We start from the raw sequence: 25874 nt of genomic DNA, 5'->3' as shown, positions 1-25874 counted from the left end.
CTTTGCATCTGTATTTGAGAATTGAGAAACAGTTACTTGAATACAAACTGTGGATAAAAAGTTTCTTAATTGTTGGCAAAATATGATGGAGTCGAGTCATGGGTGTATTCCGCAGGAGAATGTTGACCTACGCATGACTATGGTGACCAGATTTCAATCGTAAGAAACCATGTGACCGCGAAAATTTCGTGGACCGGCGTAAATGGGAAAAGTAGTTTGTTAGTCGTCGAAAAAAAAAGGAAAGTTTCCTAACCTTCCCTTGTATTTCATATGTATGTTCTGTTACAAAACACGCGAGAAACAGCTGCTGCAAACCTACGAAATGAAAACAAAATTCTTTGTTATAATTCTTGAGGTAATATTGAATGCTCGTTCTAAACCGGTGAGCAACATCAATATGAACAATGCATGGGGTGATACTATGTATAATTTTTATGCTTCCCACGCTGTAAATCTTGTGCGCAACATTGTTATTTTTTTACAATATATACTTGCGGGGTTTTTTTTGCCAGCCTCTGAAATATCTCAATGTTAACGTCTTCAACACAATTTTTATACTTTTTAGACTGCAATGTCAAATATATAAAGATATAGGTGTGGTTTTTATTAAGTTTATGATTGTGGATAGATTTGTTTTGCTTCTACGACTATATTGCACGCACATGCACGAATATCAACTTTTTTTCCCATACATAGAAAGTTCTTGTGTAACGAAAGATTTTTTTTTCTCCATTTCTGCTTGTACCGTTATCAGAATTTCATTGTTTTTACTTTTTTGTGCTTCTTATCTCTTGAAAAATCCAATAAATTTAGTTTCGCTTATTTAATTTCTGTTCGATAAATACAAAGTTATACTTTCGTAATTTTTTTTCCAACTAAAATTCGGGAAATTCCATATTCCCTTCTCATTAAAATTTTTCTCAAAACATTCTGTCGAGTACTATCGACGTAATTCAAAAAACGTGTCCGTTAACAGGAGGTGTCCACTAACGGGGAATATCCGGTGTGGGAGGTTGCGCTGTATAATCTAAATAAAGACTCATTAAATTTTCTACATTATATTTCCATCTGAAACAGACCATAGAATTTATCTTACTTTTTACTACACCCACAATACACTTTTTGAAAATTTCTAGAACAGTCATATTACAATAGTCCTAACATGGACATATTACTTTGAGATAACTTATTCTGAAATATTATCCGCTTTCCATCTCATTAGTTTATATTAAGCTGATATAAATTCAAACGCCAGAAATCCGAACGCATTCCTTCGCCAAGAAGAAACACCTGTTGAAAATGATGATAAATAAAAGAGAAAAAATCGATCGGCATCCGAGCAAAAGGTATCCATCCATTCACTCCTATCCACACACGCACATCACAGCATACCCAGGGCTGTACCAAGCCAAACCAACCAACCAGGAGCTCCTGGTTTGTTGCACCTACAGATCCTGTGCGATTTTTACTTTTTATTATTATTTTTTTTTTTTAGCTCTCCTTTTTCCACCACCTGTGCCAGAACGATTCCATTCCTTTGCTGCTTTCGTAGCTGGAGCTAATGCAATCGATCTTCGTTGGCTGGTTGCTAATTTTAGAAACTGCAAAGGTTTTTGAAGGAGTAAATCTATCAAAATCAAATCGTTTATGTGCAATTTTTTTCTATTTTTTTTTTCTTCTCGTATTTTAGGGCATCGCTAGTCACGATACATGCTGTACGTATTTATTAATACACGTCATCGCATTTAAATTTTTTTAATGTTTTTTTTTTTTTACGAGTGATTAGTGATAAAGTTGTGCGTGTCATGAAAAATTGCAAAAAAGGGTACTTAAATGACACCCACGAGATTTGATGCCGATCATAAAACCTTTGATTATGCTAATCTTTCTCTCTCTCTCTCCCTCTTTTGGAGATAGAAATAATTTCCAACATTAACGTAATGACTTGGAAAAAAAAGAAAATAAATTAAATTCGTGCATATATTTTAATAATCTCCTTCGATAGCGTGTTGGTAACACTCGTCAACAAGTTGATTATTATATTTTATAATCCCGTGACGTGATTTAATCTTTTTTCTTTATCGAAATTTGGTGTTGGCATAGATTTATTTGAGTTTTATGCTTATTTATTTTTAGGATATTAGCATGGGAAATATGCATTTAAATGTTTACGCAAATATGGGAAATATGCATTTAAATGTTTACGCAAATATGGGAATTATGATATAATGTTGCATATTTTGTGATGGTATTTCCGAGTGCTTCTTGATAGTAAGTGAATATTTTCACACAGATAGGGACAGTTGTGATTAATTACCGGTAATTGATCGTTTGTATCAGTGGTTCTCGAACTTTAGTGTATGGTACCGTCTGATAAATGCGTAGACTAATTGCGTACACCTCAGCAGGTACATAAAGGTGTGTGTATCTCCTTTGAATGCATATGAGACATGAGTTTTCTTAGTCTCTACACACCCGAGCCAAAATCGACTATCAATATTTTTTATTGATTTACGTTTATTCTATGCCGAAATGTGCTTTAAAAAATGCAATTAAGTAAGAAATTAGGGTCGATATCTTTGATATGGCCATTTGAGTTAGGTACGTGTATCTGTACCAAGGTCTTCACTTAAAAATAGAATCATTTAAAACCATTTAAACCAAGGTACACATACGCATACCTTCGGAACGAAGAGTTTAGAAATGTTCAGAAAGAAAATTAGAAATGCACCAAAAATTGCGTGCTCAACTGAAATGCATAGAATGAGTCCGTATCCTTAGGGCAGACAGGGGTGTCGGAAGTGTTTCGAAACTGTGAGTGCTCGTCTTTAGTTTTATACAGAAAATTTAAATTTCTGAATCAACTCTGGGGGGTGCTCGGATCCATGCCACAAATTACCGTGGGTGCTTGAGCATCCACAGCCCCCCCCCCCGGCTCCGACACCACTGGGCATAGATATGCATAAGAGTAGAGTGCACTCCTAGAAATACGTAGAAAATTTACGTATATATTATGTACCTCCTTTTATATCTCATATTTTTTTCTGACATTAATATTATGTATATATATACAGGGTGTACTGTAAGTCCTAATGCGGACTTTATCTCATCAACCGTTCGCCGTAGGGGTTTGAATTTAAGAAATACTAGAGAGTAATGTGTTCAGGAATCTCTCTGTACCAGTTCTGAAAGTGAAAACACAGTGTGTTATAAAATAAAATAAAAAATTTAAATTTTTATACGGCTCTTCTATCCTCTAACTTCCAGTTAAAAAGTTTTTGCCCTGTCTCTACTGAACCCAACAAAACATGTCATGTTTCTAAGTGCAATATTCGCAGATATATTTGAATTCAAAATCAGAGAAAAGCTGGGAATGAACAACATAAACTAAGGTAGAACGCTTCTTTCTCCCCCCCCCCTTCCTCTGATTTTTTTAATTCAAATATCTCAGTCTAGAAACATTGAATATTTGTTGGCCTTAGGAGAGACGGGACAACAACTTTCTAATTAGAAGTTAGAAGACAGTTGGCACTGTATAAAAATTTAGATTTTTTTATATTTTATGATAAACTGTACGGAGAGTGATCCCTGAACAAATTTTAAGCATTTTTTAAAAAATAAAACCATACCTCTACGACGAACGGTTGATGAGACAAAGGTCGCATTGTGACTTACAGGACAAATCTGTATATATATATTTTTTACCGCACTTATTTTTTCCCACAACTAATTATTTTTGATGACTTTTGGCGTATTCTGTACCACAGGTTCGTAGGCACTGGCTTATGTAACAAATATTCCGATTTTTTTAAAAGCAGAATTCGTTTACAGCTTTAATGCTGGAAATTCAACATTACTAATATCTGGGTTTTTCAGTTATTACAGTCGAATCCCGTTGTAACGAACTCCAAGAGACTGGAGAATCACTTTGTTGTAACGAAATTTCGTTATAAAGGAATTTCAGGTTGTTTACATTGTTCCTATGTAAACTTATTTGAGGGATTAGAAAAGTGTTCGTTAAAACGAGATCTTCGCTATAACGGTATTCGTTAAAACGGGATTCGACTGTAGTATTTGGCAACGGTATAGTGCACCGTACTTCAGCCCCTTTTATACTTGCTGACTGGTGAGAGTTGTTGCAATTTCAAGGACCAAGTAAAGCAGGAGAAGTGATTCACGCGCAGGCCAAAAATAAATAAGTTGAAGAAATAATTTGAGATCACCGAAAAAACTAAGTGAATGGGAAAAAAGTTATGCGATTACCAGAAAAAAAAAGTGAGTAGGAGAAATGATCCACAGATAGGAAGAATATGTAAATGGGAAAAATTTCTTTCTGGTCGGCAAGAAAAAGGAGGGGGGGGGGAGGGATTCGGACTAGCAAAAAATGTAAAGGGGAAGAATGATTTGCAGGCCGGCAAAGGAAGGAAATGTAATAAATAATTTGAGCACTGGCGAAGAAAAGGGAATATAATGAATGATTTGCTGACCGGGAAAAACAAAATTAAATGAAAAGAATGATATTTGCGGACCAGGAAAAATTAATTAGAAATAATTCACTGGTCGCTAAAAAAAAATAAATAAATGGGAGAAATAATTCGCAGACCCCCTGCTGACGGCTGATAGAAATAAAAAACAATATAGAGATGGTATGATATGTTAAATTAGCGGCTTTCTGAATTAGACGGGCGAAATGTTTCAAGGACCAGTGGAGGTCCGCAGACCCAACTATTGAATAACACCGATTAAGTGTCGCTGCCATTCTACGTATTCGCGAATATGCGTAGCCGCGCGTTCTCACCTATTCTACGAATACACTGCAACCGTTGTGGTGAAACTACGCTTTTCCAGTGATCCTGAGTATTTTAGGACATTTCTTTACCAATTAAGGCACAGTCTGTGTGTCCTATTAGTAAAAAAAAAAAGCATCCCACGTGTGTGTATGTATTTGTTTTCGTATGTCTGAAAATAGCATTTCGAAGTGTAAAATTAAAAAAGAGTAGCAACCTGTTGTAAACATGTTGTAAAAAGTGCATGTAAGTTCTAACTTCACGGTTTGATCGTGTATGGGGAGGGTGTTAATTATTGGCCCTGGTTCAACGAATGGAAAGGGACACGTTTGATTAACGGGGTGCTAAAAATGTCGCTTTCCGGGTTTTTATTTTTATTTTTTCCCAACACCTGAATTTAATTCGCTTGCGAGACCACAGTCGCTAAATTTCGACAGATTTCAGGCTTTAGCATCCAACGACGTGGTCGGAGTAGGCTTACTTCTCTTACAGATAAACGCATTTTAAATAAAGAAATTACGTTTTTACGTATTGATATCTCACACCGATCGGGGGTGTCTACAACGTGGTCAGTGCATGAAAAAAAATGATTTACACCACTCCAACTCACGACTTCACATTCGGTTCAAGATACGTTGTTATAGCTCTTGTGGTTCTTTACACAGTCAATGGCGGATGGTCTACTTGGGGTCCTTGGAGTGACTGCAGCGTTCGCTGTGGTCAAGGCGTACATACCCGAGTACGGCTCTGCACCAATCCTGCACCACTGAACTCCGGTGATCCGTGTATAGGTGAGAGTCAGCAGAAATCGTCTTGTACCAAAGCGTGCGCAAGTAAGTACATTCATTTCAGATCTAAGGTTTTTCGTAATCGTTGTATTGAGTGTTATGCTAGATCACGAAAATTCACCGAATCTCTATCTGAAAGGTAATGCAAGATGAAAATCATTCATCTCTTATTCATTGTTTTTTCTCGTCTTCTATTGCTCTTTCTTTTCAGAAATGATTATCGATATTGATCTTCCTAAAACGGTGCTTATTAATAATCGGTTATGATATTAATGTTTCATTACTGATCAACACTGCCATGTGAACCCAATATTTGATAACACCATTGCTACTTGACCGCAAATGCTGCTCGTACACATTCCTCTCCGTAATTTCTAATGAATCGCTACATGCCGACGTGTGTGTTCTGAGTGTATGAGTGGCCATAACGTATTTATGTTGTTAGAATCGTGCTCTTGTTTCGTTTTCTAACTAGTGCTATCCTGCATTTTTCCATGTTTTGAAGTAAAGATGGTTTGATGTTGTTTGAGAATTAAAGTTTACTGAAACCAATGCTTTACCAACTCAGATGAATTCAGTGTGTAATACACCCACTGATGTGTTATCAGAAGTTCATCGTTGTGAATTTCATATATGAAAACTACGGTGTTTCTTCTACAATTTATCTCCCTTGTTTCACCACAAGTATCTAATCAACAATTTTCCTTCTTGAATGAATAAGCAGGGTTGCTCAAAATGACTCACCCTGCCCCCTAATGCTAGTTTCTAGCACATGAAATGGGGAGAATTTTCGGTACTCATTCGGATGCAAAAATTGGCATCTTCTTCCGATATTTTATAAGTGTACACAAGCCTCCTTATGCCCCTCTTCCCCATGCGTGCGCCTGTGCCTGAAAGAATGCTATACACAAAGGGTCCCCAAAAAAAGTCGTGTTTGCCTGGTGTCTGAACTTATGATGAACATGCCCAACTAACTTCCTCCCTCCGACATAGATCTTAGTATTTATTATCCGCTTTCAGACAAACCAGATACAAACATTTTGAAGATAGATGGCAATCACTTCGAACATACAACACATACTCCTCAGACACTCATTGATACGTTATGGTCACATACACCTCGCTTACGCACGCAACAGTTTCCGGCACATCCACTGATTCGTTGGAAATTTTTCAGAGTACTCACAACCACGAATTCAACATTTAATAGTCAGTGTTCAACAAATCATCCTATTTTTTTTAAAGAAAAACTGTGTTTTTTCACCGATTTGACGTCTATGAATTCTTTTCGAATAATTCCAACATCATAAATTCATTATTTGATCACTATCACTACGCCAGCATCCACTGTAATGGATTAGATGTTCGATAACCACTGTTTTATTTCAAGGCTCACAGTCCCACTCAATAAAACATCCAAAATTTTGCTAGCGATTCACCATATGCCCCATTTACATATCCTGATAATACAACATACCGTATCTAATATCTTTATCCAGCACTAATAGTATCAACCCATCCATAAAATCGATTTATATTCCACATTATAATTCGATTTTTCCACTCGGAAAAAAAAAATCTAAAAACTCGCAATACTTTCAATACGCAGGAAAAAAGTCATTCAAAACTGACAAGTTGAATCGACAAATATGAAATACATCTACCATAAATCCATAAAATATACAATATTATTTACAATCTGCCGAACCGTCAAGCCATTCAGACCATCTTAAAAAGAACACACGCAACCATAATTCTAACTCATAATTTGAAGGGGGAAAAAAAAAATTTAAATTCCACCTATTTCATGAAATTGATTTTTTTTAGTTCCCCCAAAAAAAATCCTTTTAAAATAACTACAAAGTAATATCTATACGTGGAGAGAGAGAAAAAAAACATATATATATGGATGAACATCTATTCACGTCCGATAAGCTATTTGCTTGAATTTGAGGCCAAAAAGGCAATGGAAAAAAAACGCTCCCTCTCACAGCACGTGTAAGAATAAATGGCCACCCTTCTCCAACATGGAAAAAAGAGAGAGCCTTTGAATAGTTTTGGAGAGGATGGCTCTCCGGAATTTTATTCTATTTTATTTTACTATTATTGAAGCAAGGATTTATATGCGCACGTTTCATATCCGGAAAAAAGGAATTTTTATTTTATTTAGTTTTACCATTTTCTGCTCCTCATCCGTATGACCTAAACCTCAGCCCCCCACCCAAATGTTATTTATAAGTGTCATAAATATAATGTTGTGTGCTTGAATCGCTAATATTTTCTGTGTAATCTGCGAAGTCTCACTCCAAGCTGTTGTAAGTGTGTGTGTGTGTGTGTGTGCGTCTAGTCATTCTTCAATAACGTGGAAATAATATTTCAGTCATGAATTTCCGGTGTGGTCTAAACCATCCGTGTCATTTTTCTACATTTTGCCCGGATATTTAAATGATATAATAACTCTATTATGATATGGAAACGGATATCCTTCTGATGTTAATGCTTCTTTTTCGGTGATGAAGTTATGGTTATTTGAATTTTTTTACTGCTTATAAATAGCGGAAATGAATAATTTTCTTATTTATCAAATAGATATATGGCATGTGCAGGGCCTGTCTTAACGAAGTTCAACTCAGTTTTCGTATTCAAAGTCTTCTAATGGCTAATACATTATTTAAAAATTTGGGGAGGGGGGATACGGTGAATCCAAGTCCAGCAGCTGTGTTACGACACGTACACACACACGCCATTGTACATCATAACGGCGATTGTGCTTGAAAAAAATAATTTTTCATGAAAGTTCTTGGTACTGAACAGTTTACAGTTCGTTGTTATGTTTTTGAAATTATTTGATAATTTTTAACATTGGTGACTCATATTATTGGTGATTTTAGAAACGGCATTGACTTGGCTTTCTGTTGTTTACACTCCATAAAGACGTAGTAACTTTTGTTTACCAATAACGGATGTAAATGGGGTTCTGTTTGCATATTTGTAACTGAAATATACAGTAATATAGAAATTCAATCCATGAGAGTGGATTCTTCAATCAGTTATAATGTCTGATCATGGTTTAAATACGGAGTTTTCATTCATTTGCATTGTTATGTATAAATCAATAAAATCTTGCTTAGCAAAGTTGAATAGCTGTTTCCTCGAATGATATTTGTGGTTTTCCCTTAATTAAGTGCAAATCTCTGAACACGAAAAATCTCAGCTTCTCTCAAAAAATGGCATCGATATGGAATCAATCCTTTCTAGATTAAAAAAAAGTATTGTACTTTTATCTAGCCGTATTTTTTACTGAAATGACTCGGATGTATTTTCTGAAATACCAAAAAAATTTGAGGAAAATAGATTGTTGTAATGGGTTTTTTTCACAATGTATTTGCTGTGTATATTGAAATATACATGGTCAATGATATCTACTTTGCAGGATGATTTAGGCTTTTTTTAGCATTGATAATGACTATCGTATGACAAGGAATGAGTTCAATCAGCATGATGGTTATGTTTTCCAGACGTCAGTTGCAACTACTTTTAATTCAAGCATTATCACTGATAGCAGATAGAATTCTTGTGGAGGTGCTTTACGTATCGAAATGTATTGAGAGTGGTCGGGGCAAGCACCAAAAATACTAAACATTACCAAGAGAAAATACCTCAAAAGAAATTATTAATCTGGCATGACTTTATATACGTAGTTCCAACATGGCATGTGCAGCATCCTTGGCTTTTTGGGCTGCCGCATCATTCTCAGCCTCCCATTCGTGTGGTGTAGTTGGAATCGGGACTGGCTACTCCTTGCTTCCGATCGTCGAGATGTGTCGAAGCTATTCCCTTATGCACAAAAAAAGATTCTATTTCTGTCTGTTCCTTTGACGCTTAGCAAATATTTCCCCGTGACTTTCAGTGCTATCTTCCGTACCTGCATTAGTTTCCTTGTGAGTGTGTATGATAATAATGATCCACAGTCGAACCTTATTATAAAGAAAGCAGCTTGAAACGAGCCTTCGAAATTGACAGCAGTATTTTTTACAGCGTGACCCGTGGACCCTTTTAGACTGTCCTTGAGTACTTAGTAAGGAGTCAACTAGATAATTTCCATTTATTACCTTTGCATGAATGACACATTTTAGTTGTGAAGAAATTGTAATTTCTTTTTTTTTTTCAACATTCAGAAAGGGCATCAATTTCTGCTAGAATATTCAATACAATCTTACTTCAATTTTTATGATATGCAGATTACAAAAAAAAAAAGATACACTTTACATTTCGTGGGAGGGGTGGCTCGAAATTGGCCTTTGCTACTGGTGGTCTGTGACATCGAAAAGGTTGCAAAACATCGGATTATAGTAAGTCTCCAGATATAGAGAACCACATTTTCTGTCCTTTTGAAATTTGTTATAACGGAGCTTAATTACAGTCAGGCTGGGTTACAAATAATTTCCCCTCTATTACGCTTGTTATTAATGGTACATCGCATTCATGGATGTGTGTGTGTGATAAAAGTGTACATGTGCGATCACTTAGGAGTGATTCATGATAAACTCAGCTTATAAACTGTCTAGAGATTCAAGAACCATTTTTTGAGAATCCTTGAGCATGAAAGGCAAATTTTACGTAGTAAACTAATGCATACAATACCCTTGATTATGTGAAATTTGCCTTTCTCTCACGTGACATTATATACATATGCATAATGGATTCTCTTAAATTCTCTCTCAGAAGCCAAGATTTACGACAAAGAGGGGCTCCATATGAAGCTTTAAACTCATGAATGTTAGTAGATTTAGACTAATTTAACAACTCTGAGATGGATTGAGAGTTTCTCATAATGCAAACAAGTGACCCGTAATTACGACCCATTTAACACCAATTTTAACTCGTGCAAAATATACTCTGATTCGCGACGAAGCGGGGTATACTAGGGTGGTAAGTTGATGGTCAGAAGTGGGGGGGGAGATGAAGGACAATATCCCCCGTCCGTTTTACAAATGGCCTTTCTCCCATTAAGACAAGACCCGTTATATGAGAGAGAGTATTTGCCGCCGAGGCCATTAGTTAACATCCTTGTTCAACATCATCCAAAGAGAAATCGCGCAACATTCGCGTCTCGTCTCCCGATTCTTGGTCTTGCCCACCATCTTATACCACACACACACACCATTATGTATGGATTTTCCAAGAGGAAAAGGCTGTGCTTTTCGCGTGTTTCTCCTTTGCTCGTGTGCTTCGAAGGCGAAAATATACCTTTTAAGCTTTTCCACTCCTTCGCTTTCCCAAGCATTAAGTAAATCGCTTACAAGGGCGTGTCGACGTCGCTCTTGTGTAAAATCACTTTGGCGCCGCCACTTGTGCATATTTCTTGTGCTCTGTTGCCCCCCCCCCCCAACACACACACATGTATATATATATATAGTTAGTTCATGTTTTACTCCATAAAATGGGATTTGCAAATAAGTTGATGGAATAATAATATTACTGGCGACGCGAATGGACTTATTTCTCTCTCTTTTTCCGACACTCACACACGTCGTTTATTACGGTTCGGCGATTGAGTCGTTTCATCGAATACATTTTCCACAACGCCTTCCGAATCATTAAAGTTATCCCAATTCTGGAATCTAATAAAAATGAGACGGTATAGTGATTTTTTCGGTGATTTATGTTCCCTGGTGGTTTTCTCTGTGGATATGTAATTCGAAACGGAACAAAAAAGTGTCGAAGTGGATATTGCAGTGTTGGTAATTCTTCGAAATTTTTGGGATTATTCTATCGTGTATTTTTAGTAAGCCATTAGAAGGTGGTTTCTGACAGAAACGTGTTATCGATTTATGATCAATAAATTCTGTTTGAGGTTTGAGAAGCTTTTATTTTAAGAATTCAAAAGCGCATGAGAAGTGAAGCTTGATGTGAGTTCGTAGATTCTCCTCCTTGTCACTGAACAAAAAATTGCTTTGAAACTCCTTTAATGTAACTACTATCAAAATTAAAATTTACTGAGCAAAGTGATTACTATCAAGATATGTAATAATTATTTCTCTTATATGTATATATTTAAAATTGAACTCTCTAGATGAGAACTTTCGGTATTTAATGTACAACGAAATTAACAGAAAAATTAGTTTGTATCTAGATTTTTGAAACAGCATGATATTATCTACTTCATTTAAATTTATATATATGATTATAAAATTCACAGACAAAAATATTCATAAAATATGTAAAACTTAAATTATATAATAGTATTTTGAAGAAAAAAATGTGTAGGTCTATGTAACTAAAATTTTAATTGAATTTATTTAAATAAGAATATAGTGAATGTTAGAATTATAAACGTTAAAAAAAGAAGAATAATAAAAATTATAAAATATATAAATATTTTTATTCTATAATAAGAAAATATTAGAATGTACAAGTAGGAATTATTATTATAAAATAAGAAAATATAGGAATTATTATTTTATAAAACTATATTAAAGTTATTCTATAATAAGATGTATAATAATATATAAGAATTATAGATAAATAGTAAGTAAAGACTAATAAATATGATTTACAATTTTTAGAGAAAAGTGGTCCATATCTACGTCAGCAAAAATTCAAGACTGGATATGTAAAATCTATAGTATCATCATTGCCATTGAAATTTACATCTGATTGGAAGAACATTACAAAGACATAGCTAGATCTGTAAACTGTATTAATAAAAAACAACAAGAATCTGTGTGTATTAAGAACAAAACTCAACTTTTGAAACATTTAAAATTTTATTTTTATTAAAATTGCAATTTATAGAGAAAAAAAAGAGACCCGTATATACCTAGATCTGTAAAAAAGTTTACCACATAATTAATATATTTTTAAAAAAATAGAAGCTATTCTAATTGAAATATAATTATAAATGAAACATACATAAAAACGGTTACGGTAACTAAATCTGTGAGAACTATTGTATGTAATACGTATTTTAAAAAAAACCACTTATTCAAATTTATATATCATATAATTAGTATTAGAACTGGAACAGAGAAATGCTGTCCATATTCACATTATAGAACAGTAGATAACATTGGAAACAATCTGTACTTTATAATTAATGTAAAAGAAATTACAATTGTAATTAACCAAGAAAACTGATTTAATTCCAGAACAATAAAATTCAAACCGCAGTGGATAATATCTATTTAGAAAGACCATTTAAATGTATATATGTATATACTTTATATTTGTACGAAAAAATTAATTATTATAATTTATAGAGAAAAAGTGATGCTTATCTATAGATCTAGATCTTTAAAAACTACTTGATTTCTTTATGAAATTTTAAAAAAAACCTGATGTAGCTTTTATTTATATTGGGAAATAAAGAGGACCTAAAAAAATGAATAAACATCGTAAAATAGAAAATGAAAAAAAAAAAAAAACGTACTTTGAGGTCTTAAAATTTACGATAAACTTCCATATACAAGGAGGAAATCCACGGAAAAGAGCATCAAGGCATTTACGTATTTTATTATTATGGAATTTCGAAGTTTTCACTTTTATTTTTTGATAGCCGAAGAGAGAGAAAAAGAAAGCTCTTTCAATTTCACTAGATCCGGATACAAGCCAGAAAGAAAAGAGGAAGTCACTTTGAAAATTCCATTGGAAATATAAAATGTTACTTTCCGGATTGGTTGATATACGTAAACGTCTCCATCGTAATGTTTTTCTATCTTTTCACAAGGTTTTATTTATTTATTTATTTATTTTTTTGAAATGCTCAAGTGCTTTGCATTCATTTCAAGCTTCCGTCGTCCTCAGTTCATGGTGAAAAAAAAAATGAATTAGGTATAAGATTAAGGTATTAGGTATTTTCAGATAACTTGAGTTCCCATGGCATATTTATAGCTACTTCAGTAACCTACGGCACAGTTACTGATAACTCAACGGCCAGTGGCACATTCACAGATCACTGAAGTGGCCCACTGCACAGTTACAAGTCACATAAATAGGTCGTGGCACATTTTCAAATCACTTTAGTATCCCACGGCACATTTACAGATGACTTAAGTGAACCGCGACACACATTTACAGATGACTTAAGTGAACCGCGGCACACATTTATAGATCACTCGAGTGATCCACGGCACAGTTACAGATCACTTAAACTGGCTGTGACATATTTTCAGACCACTTAAACTGGCTGTGACATATTTTCAGACCACTTAAACTGGCTGTGACATATTTTCAGACCACTTAAACTGGCTGTGACATATTTTCAGATCACTTAAACTGGCTGTGACATATTTTCAGATCACTTAAACTGGCTGTGACATATTTTCAGATCACTTAAGTATCCTACGGTACAGTTACAAGTCACATAAGTAGCTCGCGGCACAATGTCAGGTATCCCACGGCACATTCGCAGATCACTTCAGTGACCCATGACTCATTTACAGATCATATAAGTAGCCCTCGAGACGTAATGAAATCAATGAAGTGCCCCGCACTCTCGGTAGATCACCCTCGATGTAGGAAATGCAAATACACACGCCTCTTATCCCATGTCAGCAACTATGACTGAATTATGGATAAGTCTTGCGTTTGGAAAGCAAAAGTTTCACACAATATTCAAATTTCAATAAAAACAAAAGGGTTTTAATAAAACCCACTATTCCAAAGCAATTATTCTCAACAGACCAAAAAAATATTTCCAATAATAATAAATAATGTATATTATATCTGACGTTTATTGTGAATGATGTTCGCTGCTGGGGAACCATTTCACTGTAGAGCACACAATTATTATAGAGGGAAAAGAACTTTAGTTCCAGTGGATCTAGAAGCATCGAAAACATAAACTCAATATATAAAGCTCATACAAAGTCCAAAGAACATTTTCAGATCAAAAATATAAGATATAAAAATAATATAAAAAAGAAAATTCCTTCCATTTTTTTTTTCTGGTATGTATTCGGAACAGTGGAGTAGTTCAACGTTGGAGTGGTCCAATCATAAATCCAATTACCGTGAAGAAAACGTGGTCATTTCTCCTTTAATCTCGAAATACATCAGATGTCGTGGACGCAGAAAATAGGTATAAGACATATAAAAAAATATATAATAATAAAAATTGCGGGAAAAAAACAAGAAAACTAACCTTTCCGTCTCAATATGGAATAGAAAAAAATAAATAAAAATTACATTTCTTTAATTTTTTATATATACAGCATGCGTATAACATTTGAGGATGGGTATATGAATTTTATTCAAGAAAGTTTTTATTTTGTCCCTAAGGTTAGTATAAAAAAAAAGGAAATAATATACCTTTCCAGTATATTCTGTGTGTCCTTAGAGTAATTTATAACAGATATAAAAAATCTTTAGCCTATAATTCTCTATACGGAAAAAAAACCACTTTAGTTCCCTTGGGGAATAAAAATTTCGAACCGTTGTTTTAAAATCTACAGGATTATTTGATTGAACTGGGATTATATATCCCCTAGTTTTGGTTTTTAAGAAATGTTCAGACAAATGGGATGTATGTCACGTGGATTCTTATGGTAGTTGTTGAAGAGTTGTTTGGACCAGCCGTTTTTGAGAATTAATATCTAACGTTTTGTTTGATCATTCTCAGGATCTATTATCAGATGCAATCGGGACGCTTAGTAGACATGAAACATTGTTGAATGATTGTTATTTTGACTCAATATTTGTCTAATAACTTTTTTTTTCCTGATGTGTAATCGAAAAAGTATCTTCATTTAGGGTACGGTTGAAAAATTGTTGTATTTATACTTGTAGTTGCCTATCTATTGACAGCATTCATAAAAATGGTTGTATCTAAACCATTTTTAAAAATACATAATATGTAAAGCATTTATAAAAATACATAATATGTAAAGCATTTATAAAAATACATAATATGTAAAGCATTTATAAAAATACATAATATGTAAAGCATTTATAAAAATACATAATATGTAAAGCATTTATAAAAATACATAATATGTAAAGCATTTATAAAAATACATAATATGTAAAGCATTTTTAAAAATCATATCTACAGCAGTTTTGAAAGTCATTGTATCTATAAAGCAATATATATAAGATTTGTAAATTGTATCTAAAGCATTTTTTAAAATCAACATTTGATGGAATTTTATAAAAGTTATAGAAACTAATTAATTAAAATATATAAAAAAAACGTAATTATATATATGTGTGTGTGTATCCATACATCGAAAAAACGAGAAATTACTAGTTGGGTTGTATTGATATCTGTTCTGGGCTGTACAAGTAAGTCATTACATCTAAAGCATTTTGTTTGATAAATAAGGTCGTATCTTAGACCTTCTTGGACAAGTTATAATGTCGGAGTCCCCAATGGTACCTAAATCATTGTTGGACAAGTCAATGGTATCTAAAATATTTTTTGACAAGTCATTGTATATAAAACATTGTTGGACAAAAATCATCGTGTCTAAAATATTGTTGGTAAATTAGAAAATTATTAAATATGTTATTATTATCTGAATCGTCATTGATGTCTGAAAAATTGTTGGAAAAGTGATTGAATCTAAAGCATTGTTGGAAAAGTGATTGAATCTAAAGCATTGTTGGGCGAGTCATTGTATCTAAAGCTTTGTTGGGCAAGTTATATTTCTGAGTCGTCAATGATATCTAACACATTGTTGGAGAAGTTATTTGGTTGTGTATCTGTAGCATTCTTTTGAAAATAATGATACCAGAAAACCATGGAAAACTTTTCCATTCATGAGTTCTCAGAAGCTGACAGTATATGAGAGAATATATTCATAAATCGAGATATTTTATACTCGTGTATGACATTATTTTAGGCTGATAAATGCGAGTTTCCAAATGACCTAACTCTGTATGGAAGTTCAACTCACAAATATTTGTTTGCTGAAATATGCCGTAACGTGAGCCTCATCGATTATTCTCTTTTAAACCGAAGCTCGTGCTATACACAAATCCGTCGATTGCCAAAATTACGTATTCTGTTCGAATCTCTCGTCTCTTCTCGGTCGGGGTCGAAAAGTCGCAATCGATCATGGGTTATTGATACGTGATGCTGACTCGTGACTTTTTCCTCGTGCCATTAAATCCTTCTCTGCCAGACATGGCAACTGGAATATCTGTTATCGACAAGGTGCCTTGGCGGCGGGGCGCATGGTCTGGACCCGAAAACTTTATAATGGGACTTCTTCTTGTTAAATGAGTTCTCGGAAGTCGAGATCTCTCAGGTAGACAACTCCATCGATTAGACGTTTACGTGAAAGTTCACTTGTCATCCATCGATTTAATTGATTGGGGAGAGATTATGTTCGGATGTGGAAGAGTTGAAGGACTTGTAAGACGAGTGTTTCTTCCCTTTTTGTTGTTTTTTTTAATATTGGATAAATTTCTGAAAATACGTATGGGCCGATATCAAATAAAACCTTTTTGACTGAATTTATTACGACTGACGGAAAGGTATATCTGATGGAGTGGCAGAAGTAAATGGTGTATGTAATGAAGTCATAGCGCTCTTGTGTTCGACAGAAAAAATCATCATAGGTAGACAGACATGAGATTTCTTCATCAGACAGCAGATATAACGTCCGTAAATAATAATGCTTAGGTCAATTTGCTACCTAATGATGACACGTTGCGTTAGCTGTATAAAATCGGCATTGACCGAGATTTACTTTAATTATTACCTGAGTCGCCATTGATATCTGAAACATTCTGGGACAAGTTATTGTGTCTAAAACATTGTTGGGCAAGTCATACCATCGAAAACATTATTGTATATATAAGTCACTGTATCTAAAACATTCAAAACATTCTACAAGTGATCGTGTCTATGATATCAGTCATCATTGATATTTGAAATAATGTTGAACAAGTTATTATTATCTGAATCATCAATGATGTGTGAAATATCGTTGGACATGTTGTTGTATCTAAAACTTTGTTGGACATGTTGTTGTATCTAAAACTTTGTTGGACATGTTGTTGTATCTAAAACATTGTTGGACATGTCATTGTATCTAAAACATTGTTGGACAGCAACCATTATCTTGGTCGTCAATTATTCAGTTTTGCTTCTCTATGAGATCAGGGACGTACGCAAGGGTTGACCTTTGGAAGGGGGCACGCTGGGAGGCACATGCAATAAATTTTGAGTCACTAATGTTCAAGATGCACTTGAAATGAGCAGAAATTGATTAAGATGACGTATAAATGTACAATGGTGGTTATAAATAAACCGACAGTTTGTCGGTTAAACAAGCGCATGTAGTGCCCATTCGGGTAGAGGCATTTAATGAAACTTGGTAATATATGATATGTAAACCATGGGGGAAAAAAGAAAGATTCAATAAAAGATGGTTCCTATTTTCACCACCAGGTGAGAAGTGGAGCTTTTTATAGCAGTTATGTTTCTCCCATGGTCCAAATAACGTATATGTTAGTGCCAGAGCTCGAAGTGCCGGGGCTGGCAACTTCGCTAATTGGTCAAAGTCCGAATAACAGAAATGATTCAGACTTTGGCTGGTCATTTCGTGAAGTGGTGGTCGCAGATCCCTAGCCAAAGCTTGATGTGCTGATGCAAGACGACCCGTTAGGAACCCAATCCATTTTTTTTCAACGCCAATTTGTGATACATGTCTATATTTAGCAGCTGCATTGGATCAGCTCCGTGTGACTAGAGTCAAAAAGTGAAATTTGGGAGAAAAAACTGAAAAAATAATTGATGATAGTTCCTTCCGCCAAATTGGAGAAAAAAAAAGATTTTCGCATCGTGACTGCAGTTTGATGGGCTGCCATAACTAACGTGGGTATAATTATCACGGAAAAATACGCCAACTTGAAGATGATCCCGAATCATTTCTTTTGTTACCGGACTTTGGCCACTTCGCGAACTGGCCGACAATGTCCGAATTTCGGGCATTGGCCGGGTGTAAATTTAACGAACTTGGCCGAATCGTAAAGTGGACAGCCCTGCCGCGAATTTGCCAATTTCAGGCTTTGGCAGTAATATATACATCGAGTTTCAATGAAATACGTTCCCCACAACGGGTGCTACGAAGGTCGGAGTAGTATCAATATAATTAATCTGAGTAGAGATATCACTTTGATTAAACTGACACTACTCTGACCTTTGTAGCGCCGTTTGTGGTGGATGCGTTTCATTGAAACTTGGACGTTATTTAGACCATGGGGAAATGATAACTGCGATAAAAGGGTGGCACTTCTTCACCTGGTGGTCAAAAAATGAACCAGTTTTTTATTGAATCTTTCTCTCTCTCTCTCTCTCTCTCTCTATATATATATATATATATATATATATATATATATATATATATATATATATATATATATATATATATATATATATATATAGGGTGTCCCATCAAGACCGTCCAAACTCTGCACAGCCAGATTCCTCGCTTGCATACATAAAAAATGCCCAAAGAACTGTACCCGTACGACCCATGGTTTTCGAGAAAAATGTGAAAGAAAAGTATGACGTCATATCCTGTGCTTTTTAAATACGATTCAAAAAGACGGCTTGACGTAATCCCACGGCGCGCTAATGCATACCTCGATATGCGAGGTGGATATATTTTGAACATCGCAAGAACGTATGCAAATACCGATGTTCATGTTTCCAATAAAGTTTTTTTTCCCTTGCACCGGATATGACGTCATATTTCCCTTTCGCATCTTTCTCGAAAACTATGGGTCGCACAGACACAGTTCTTTGGGCATTTTTTATGTATTCCAAGCGAGGAATCTGGTTATGCAGAGTTTAGGCGGTCTCGATGAAACACCCTGTATGTACCAAGTTTCATCAAAATACCGCCATCAAAACGGGCGCTACATGTGTCTGAATAGTGCCAGTTTTAAATGACGAACCTCTCCGCTAGTTATATGAAGTACAGATGACTAGATACCAAGCGAAAATAATTAGAAAGTCACATTCCTCTGTGGGGAATCGAAAGTGCGAGGTTGGTTGTTCGATTCTCCCACAGTCGAATGGGACTTCTCTTTCCGATTATCTTCGCTTGGTATCCAGTCACCTGTACTTAGTGCCAGATTATTTCTACCACCCTGTATTTTATTTCAATGTTTTAATGCTTTGCAAATGTTTTTAATTTTTAATTGTCATGGGTGAGGCGTTGCTCTGCATCAAATACATAGTTTAGTAGTTCTCAATATATCCACTCGAAAATATGTCGTTTAATTAAACCCTAAAACAGAGTAAAATTACGTGTTAATTAGTGAGAACTGCGATGATCTGAGTTTTTAGATTTTTTATTTTTATTTTTGTCGATCATTTTAAATCATAGACTTATGTATTTCTCAGGGATTACTGAGATGGCCTCACTATTATCCGAATCGAAAAGTCATTCCATACCAGAAATCCAATAATAAAAATACTGCCGGCACAAAATGACCTCCGTGGATCATATCTATCTATCTATACGCTTGCTGTCTCTTTTTTTTTTCTTTCGGTGACTCTTTTTGGCCATTACATCTGTCACTCGCTAAAGTATTATCTCAATCCAAATCGATATATACATACATATATACGTATATATGTGTATAGGAAGACCAGAATACCATCGATAAAGACGTTCCATCGATTCATCCGTCTCGGAAAAATTCCGCTGCTCCCTTCAACTACATATCATCCTGTGACTCTGTGTCTCTTATGGTAGAGAGAAGCTCAATCTCTATCTCTGTACAAAGGTCTTCCTGTTCCCTTATTCGTTCCTGGATTGTATAAATATGAATGATCTAATCAATCACGCTCCAATCTCCTTCCCATTCATTGAAGCTGCGTGTCTTCTACAGAACCCATGTCAAGTCCCGTTTGGGGTTCCAAGATTTTTTTTCCCCCTATCGTTCTCCATTTTGTGCGATGTCTTCATATAAATGGAGTTGGAACCCACCAGAAACTAAGTGAATTTTTTCCTATTATCTTGTGAGTTGGGAATTTCTTATTCCTTAGATGTAATCAGTTAAATTTGGCTGATGCACCACCGAGTTACTTTGATAGAAACGTCGATCAGCCGCGTTAATATTTTTTGTGACGTTTTCTTCTACACATAGCAACAGTAATAACATCAATTGTCATATTTTCTATAATATATATATTACGGTAAATATGATAAATCGGTTATTATACATTCTTACAAATCATTTGATAAATCTATCAAACTTACCCATAGATTTATCACTTTTACCGGCGAATATGCATAATACCAAGGTGTCGTTGGTACATTTGACAAATACTGAAAACATTATCACTTTTATCGGTGATTATCCACAATAACCAAGTGTCGTTGGTAAATTTGAAAATAATTTATCGCCTTTATCTGTGATTATGCATAATACACTAGTGAAATTAGTGAATTTGATAAACATGAAAAAAATTCCGAATGAGTCCTGTATGTGTGATGAATATAGTCTTACCCCGATATAATGATAACAAATTTTACGATCGTACCCCGATATAAATGATTCAATACATGTATGAATTGCCGTATATAGTATATAATATAGTATGACTTACCGTGTTTACCAATGACGCGATGCTTGGGTATTATGCATTAGCCCCTTTAAAATGATAAAATATTAGTACTTATTAAATTTACAAACGACTCTGCATAATCGCCGGTAAAAGTGGTAAAATTTTTGGAAATTTATCAAACTCACCAAAATGCTCGGCGATTATGCATAATAACCGGTTTTTACTGTAACATATACAGTTCCAATACAATTTTTAATCTCCATTTTGTTCAGTTTTAATTTTCTGTTTAATGTATTTTGATTTTAATTCCATTCCTTTTTATTAGTTTTGATAATGGGTTTTCGTTTTCAGTGTTCATTTATTTTCATTTATTGGATATTAAATTTTTAGTTCCGATAATTGTGCTCCGAACTTTTTCCATTTACGATTTCATTCATTTTTACAATTTAATTCATTATATTCATTTTTTAATGGTTTTTTTCATTTCAAATTTCATCTATTATGTCCATTACAACGTTGTCCATTATTAGTTATGCAGGGTGTCCCATAAATGTGTAAATAGTTCAAAAATTTATAAAAATTGAAGGAATTGGTATATTTAAATGCGGTTTGCAGAAAAAAGTTATTCTAATGAAGGGGGAGTTTTGGTTCAAAAAAAAAATTTAGTCAATCATGGATTTGCGGACCCTGGCATTTTATATGATTCTGATTTGCATACTGCGTTATTTTTGATTGAAGCGCCCTCTATCGACAAAAATGTAACCAACATATTTTCCCTGCACTAAAAAAAACCCCTTTTGTGAGAATAACTTTTTAGCAAACCGCATTTACATGTAAAACTTACATCCATTTTTCTGAATTTTTACACTATTTACGAACATATGGGACACCCTGTAATTCACATTTACAATGCAAGAAGAAGAAACTTCCACTGAAACTATTCGAAGTTTTTCAGATGATCGGGACCAAAAACCTAAACCAAATGGTAAATAGAGAGAAGGATTATTATTGTATCGATTATTATTAGTCATAATTGCTATTATATATCGTAAAAATATATAGACTGGTTAAAAAGTCGACAACACATTTAAAACATTAATAGGAAACCAATTGATTAGCACAAAAAGTGCAATTTTGTAAAAATCATTCATTACGGCATGAATATTCTTCTTTTGTATAGATTAAAGAAATAGTTTGTAATTTCACTTTCAGAATATGCGCTGTAGCGAAAATGGACCAGACGTAACACACAATTCATATAATGCATAATGGACGCTTATTTTAATTTACGTTGCATAAAACTGTTTAGAGATGATAAACGATGCTCTATTACAAGCCTGTATCTGCTAACATCGATTGCGCGAGTCTCGATCACTTCCTCGATTCTTGTCTTCATTTCCACGTTGTTGGTTACAAGTGAGGCTTGAACTTTGTCTTAGACATTGGGGGAAGAGGAATTTTTAAATCATTTACGAATTTATGCGATACTGTATATTATAACTTTCAAACATAAAAAAAAATCTTCAACATTTGAGATTTTCATTGATATTATTCATCTCTGATTTCACATTTATTAGGTTCATTTTATATTTCGTCTCGAATTTTTATGCCAGTTTCGTAAATTAAACTAGTTTTCCCCTTTTTATTTACTTCCAATTCTTATTCATAATAATTTTTGAATTTCTTTCGCTTTTCTCTATTCAATAGTGCTCACTTTATATTTCAGTTTTTCTGGGGTTCTTTTTTTTCAAATTTTCTTTATTCGTTCATTCCTTCTTCATTTTCTGTTTGCGATTTTTCTTCTTTTTTTTTCAATTTTTGTTTTCATTGTTTTCTTTTTTTCATTTTCTGTTTTCATTTTTCCTTCTTTTTTTTTGTTTCCATTTTTCTTTCTTTTTTTCTGTTTTAATTTTTCCTTCTTTTTTTTTGTTTTAATTTTTCCTTCTTTTTTTTTTGTTTTAATTTTTCCTTCTTTTTTTTGTTTTAATTTTTCCTTCTTTTTTTCTGTTTTTTTTCCTTTCTTTTTTCATTTTCTGTTCTCATATTTCCGTTCAATTTTTTATTCAAACTTCCTTTTGTTATCTGTACTTATTTGATATTTTTTATAGATTTATATATTTTTTTGTTAATCTGTTTCATGCAATTACGTATCTTTATTTTCGTATTATTGATTTTACTCCGTTTTATTAATTTTTTCCGCCACTCTATATAATTATATATTAATATCCATTCCTTCCCCATACTTTTAATTTTTTTCTTTATCTGCCAGAAATTTAAATTCTCAAAATTTCAAGCCACTGATTCTGCAATCAACTTTGGTATCGAATGAAATACAACATTAGTGAATAATACTTGCACTCTTCTTGAAGGTTCGGCTATATATTTTCCTCAGCCTGTTTCTATCGAATATAAGTTCAGATCGTAAAACACGATCAAATTTCAGCTACAGAAAAAAGATCTAAAACGTGTTGTTTTTATGGTATCACTTCTACTATAAGCTTTTTTACAGAAAATTTCTCTGTGATGCTATCTATACCGCAAAAGGTAACTCTTTGAATGCTTATAAATAAAATATTACCGAGAAAACTAAAAAAATAAGAAAAATGGAGACTCGTGCTCTTTTCTTTAATGGTAGTTGAGTGATGCATGATCAAAAGTGATTCCTGATCCGTGAGAGAGAGAGGACTTTAAATAGGACTTTAAATCGATCTTCTTTTAATCTACTTAAAAAATCTTTTTCCCATTCCCCGTTCTGTAACTCTGAGTCCCATCTTTGAGGCACGTGTCCGGATCTTTTTTTTTATCCGGGCCCCTTTTATATATTTTTCCTTGTTCTTTAGAAGTCACGTGACCGCTTCATCATCTTTTTCTCCATATTTTCCGATTTTTTTCCCTCCCTTATCCTTTGGGCAATAGGTTTCTCGTTCCTCTTCGGCCTGGACTAAGGCCCTTTTTCTTTTGTACAACATCCTGACGTTTCGGAGGGTTTTCTTCCTCCTTTTTCATAAAATCATAAAAGAAAAATGAGAGAAAGGAGGGTAAGAAAAGAATGACCACCATATTTGGTCATAACTGATCACAATTTATCAGAAGACTTGAATGAACGTAGGGGAATCCGTAGGCTCCCTCGTGTATGCAGTAGCCGACCTTTAACGTATTATATAAGTTGACCAGTCTCATAAGGATAAGGAGAAATATTCAATTTCTTTCTTCCCCCGACCGTCATCAGATTCAAGCTTTTATATGAAAGGAGCTTGGAATTTTTAATAATCTCCCTCCCTGACGTCTTTTGGGCGAAGAAAATATATATTTAATAACCTCCTCCTAAGAAATTTTATCGCACGCGTAAGTATATGGAGGAAAGACTAGAAGATATTGCATTAGGCAGGTTTCCATAGTAGCTCTATATATAATATTTTTTACTAGAATTTTTCTTCATTTCTTGATTTTTTTCGGGTAGCATTTATTGATTATTTATGAGTTATTTTTCTCTTTTTACATTTCTTCGCGGAAATAAGTCCGCCATTGGGAAGAGAAGTTAATTGGTCTAAAGCTGATTACATTATAATGACTATCACCGTTTCATCGAGAACAGACGTTATATCTGGTGACTTACAAATTACTGTGTAAATAAAATTACACAAGATACTATTTTTTATGAAAAAATTTGTTCTTATCATTTATTTGTTTATTCATTTATATAATTAAATCACAAAAACAACTCATAATGTTGCACTCATCATAACACCGATTTTCATACTCAAAATGTAAGCATAGAAATACATACAACGTGACACAAAAAGGCATACTCACAAGACAAAAAAATACATGAAATACTTTCGCAAGTGCAGTGACCGTACGTCCCGTTCAACAAAACAGGACGTATGGTAAGCGAGACAATTTTCTTTCCTATTGGAAAAATTGGTTGCAAGTTGTTCAATAGATCGAATTTTTTGTTACAATCACTATAACGCATGTTCGTTAACGAGCGTCGACTACTACTAAACCACACATGCAACTCGTCCATGTTCCATTGAGGAATTTCTAACGAATTGGTACATATCTTGGAATGAGCGTGTATATGTTTTAAGTTTTGTTTCTGTATAATGGGGCTTGTTATGTGTAGTGCTGCCATCTGACTTCAGTTTTTCCAACTGTGGATGAAGTTTAATGATTTAATAACATAATTTTCTTGTTGTAAGCCTGTTGGTCTCTGTGGCAAGATTTTTCAACGGGGAGATCGGCTCGAATTCGCGCTTCGAAGTTGGGAACCTAACGAGCGTCCACTATATCTCAGAATATTTCTGAGATTTTTTTGAGAAAAGTAAAGGAGTTCTTAAGATTTCCCCCCCCCCCTTTTTCGTAAATATTTCATCTTTTCTTACAACCTTAGGTGGATTTTCAGAATTTTAGGCTTTGTAGAATCTGCAGGGGTTTGATAATGACCTGGAGAATTAGAGAAAATTAAGTTATGTTCATGATATAAGAAATCGCAATCAATTCGGGGGAAATGTAAAGTGTTTGACAAAACTCAAGGAAATATGCAAATGTTTGATAAAAGTCTGTGAAAAATTCTGTGAAGGGGAAAAAAATTGAGACTCTGAAATCATTTGGATGGTTGTGATTTTGAGTTATATTTCTTTGGTTAGGAGTTTTCGTCAGGAAAATGTTTGTGTTTTAGTCATGGAAATGATCAAGCAGATTTTGTTGGCAACCCTCAGGGTTGCTAATGTGAAAACAAAGTATCATTCACGAGTCCTCGGGAAC

At 34.1% G+C, this 25874-nt stretch overlaps 1 protein-coding gene across 4 annotated transcripts in view; it reads left to right on the top strand.

Annotated features, from left to right (window-relative positions):
- Window positions 1–25874, top strand: part of unc-5 (netrin receptor unc-5) — a 304266-nt gene that overhangs the window by 152535 nt on the left and 125857 nt on the right. For 2 of the 4 annotated variants that reach the window (XM_089254776.1, XM_089254775.1), the window contains exon 4: window positions 5453–5620. The exons of the other annotated variants lie outside the window; for them this stretch is intronic. In XM_089254776.1, coding sequence (XP_089110902.1) covers window positions 5453–5620 — 168 coding nt within the window. The remainder of the gene's footprint in view (window positions 1–5452; window positions 5621–25874) is intronic. 4 annotated transcript variants of the gene reach the window in all.

Source organism: Pholcus phalangioides, unplaced genomic scaffold (genome assembly GCF_987345545.1).
Source record: "Pholcus phalangioides strain wild (caught in Gottingen) unplaced genomic scaffold, Ppha-v1.0 ptg000042l_1, whole genome shotgun sequence".
In the NCBI taxonomy this organism is placed as follows: Eukaryota; Metazoa; Arthropoda; class Arachnida; order Araneae; family Pholcidae; genus Pholcus; species Pholcus phalangioides.
Note: the sequence above shows the minus strand (reverse complement) of the source record. Positions and strands in the feature narration are given on the sequence as shown.